Below are 1,541 nucleotides of genomic sequence, written 5' to 3'. Positions count from 1 at the left end.
TGGACAAAATTGGGAAATATTATGTTAAGATATATGAGCCAAACATAGAAAGCCAGGTTCATTCATTTATGTGGAAAACTAAAGTAAGAAAATGTGCAAGCCTGAAAGAAGAGGATTATTAAAAATTTGGAAACATGGGGCAGGGGCAAAGATAAAATGCATATGGTCGTGATGGATTCAGAGAAGGTGGTGGCGATATCACAATAGATCACACTAATCTGTATAATAAAAATAATTTTAAACATGTTTTAAAAAAGTGACCCATGACTTCTTCAAAATTGTCTCAGTTTTGGAGAGTTGTCAGTCCCAGGACTTTCTTCAGGGTGTTTTTCATGTCTTTGTTTCGGAGACTATAGATGAGGGGGTTTAAGAGAGGAGTCAAGGCTGAGTAAATCAGAGTGACAATCTTCTGCATTCCTGCTGGGTTCCCGGAGGCTGGGCTCACATACATCACCATGAGAGTCCCATAGAAGAGGGACACCACCACTAAGTGGGATCCACATGTGGAGAAAGCTTTAGTTCGACCAGCACCAGAAGGCACACGGAGCACAGCTCTGAGCACTAGACTGTAGGATCCCAAGATGGAGAGGAAGGGCCCAAAGATGATCATTGAATTGAAGGTATAACAAAGAAGCTCAGTGGAGGGAGCAGGGACACAAGCCAGTGCAAACAACGGTCCTGGGTCACAGACAAAGTGGTCAATGACGTTAGGTCCGCAGAAAGGAAGTTGGGAGATGAGGACGATTGGGACTGGGTAGCAGAGGAATCCACTCACCCAGCACACACAGATCAGGATTACACAGAACTTCCTAGTCATGATGGAGGGGTAATGCAAAGGTCGGCAGATAGCCAGGTATCTATCATAAGCCATAACTGATAAGAAGAAACACTCTGTCGTACCAAGTGAAAAAAAGAAATAGAATTGGAGGAAGCAGGCAGAGAAGGAGATGGTTTTATTCTCAGAGAGGATATTGACCAGCATATTTGGGATGGTGGAAGAAACATACCATATCTCTAAAAAGGCAAAGTTTCCCAGGAAGATGTACATGGGCGTGTGGAGCCTCTGATCCCATTTCACAGCACAGACAATAGCTCCATTCCCCAGCAAGGTTAGGAGGTAGAGAACCAGGACTGAGGAGAAGAATAAACCTTGCTTCTCCCCCTGGTTACTGAAACCCAGGAGAATAAACTCAGTCACAAAATGTGTTGTTTTGTTCTGGGATCCCAACGCTGTTAGAAAAACAGAAACAACCACGAAGTGAATGATCATGAATATTTTCAGGCTTCTCAGACACATTGACAGAAAATGTACCAAGTACTTTTCATTGCTTCATTGGTTCCTCCTGATGATGCTTTGAGCAGCAGGAGGAACTCTTGTCTTCTTGTTTACAGAGAAGAAAATGATGGTCAGAGAAATTGGAAGAGGAACCCTAAAGGCTTGTGCAGAGACAGTGATTCTCACACACAGCGGTTTTGGACTTTGGTCATCTGTTGTGGTAAAACTCACTGTCCTTTGCAGACTTTGCACGTATCTTTTTCAT

At 43.3% G+C, this 1,541-nt stretch overlaps 1 protein-coding gene across 1 annotated transcript; it reads right to left on the bottom strand.

Moving 5' to 3' along the window:
- Window positions 1-283: 283 nt before the first annotated feature.
- On the bottom strand, window positions 284-1,270 carry LOC119805919 (olfactory receptor 11H6). The gene has a single exon (XM_038317693.1). The coding sequence runs from the start codon at window positions 1,268-1,270 to the stop codon at window positions 284-286; it is 987 nt and encodes a 328-aa protein (XP_038173621.1).
- Between the last annotated feature and the right edge of the window lie 271 nt (window positions 1,271-1,541).

Source organism: Arvicola amphibius, unplaced genomic scaffold (genome assembly GCF_903992535.2).
Source record: "Arvicola amphibius unplaced genomic scaffold, mArvAmp1.2, whole genome shotgun sequence".
Lineage (NCBI taxonomy): Eukaryota > Metazoa > Chordata > Mammalia > Rodentia > Cricetidae > Arvicola > Arvicola amphibius.
The sequence above is the reverse complement of the archived record's forward strand: the minus strand, read 5'-3'. Positions and strand labels throughout refer to the sequence as shown.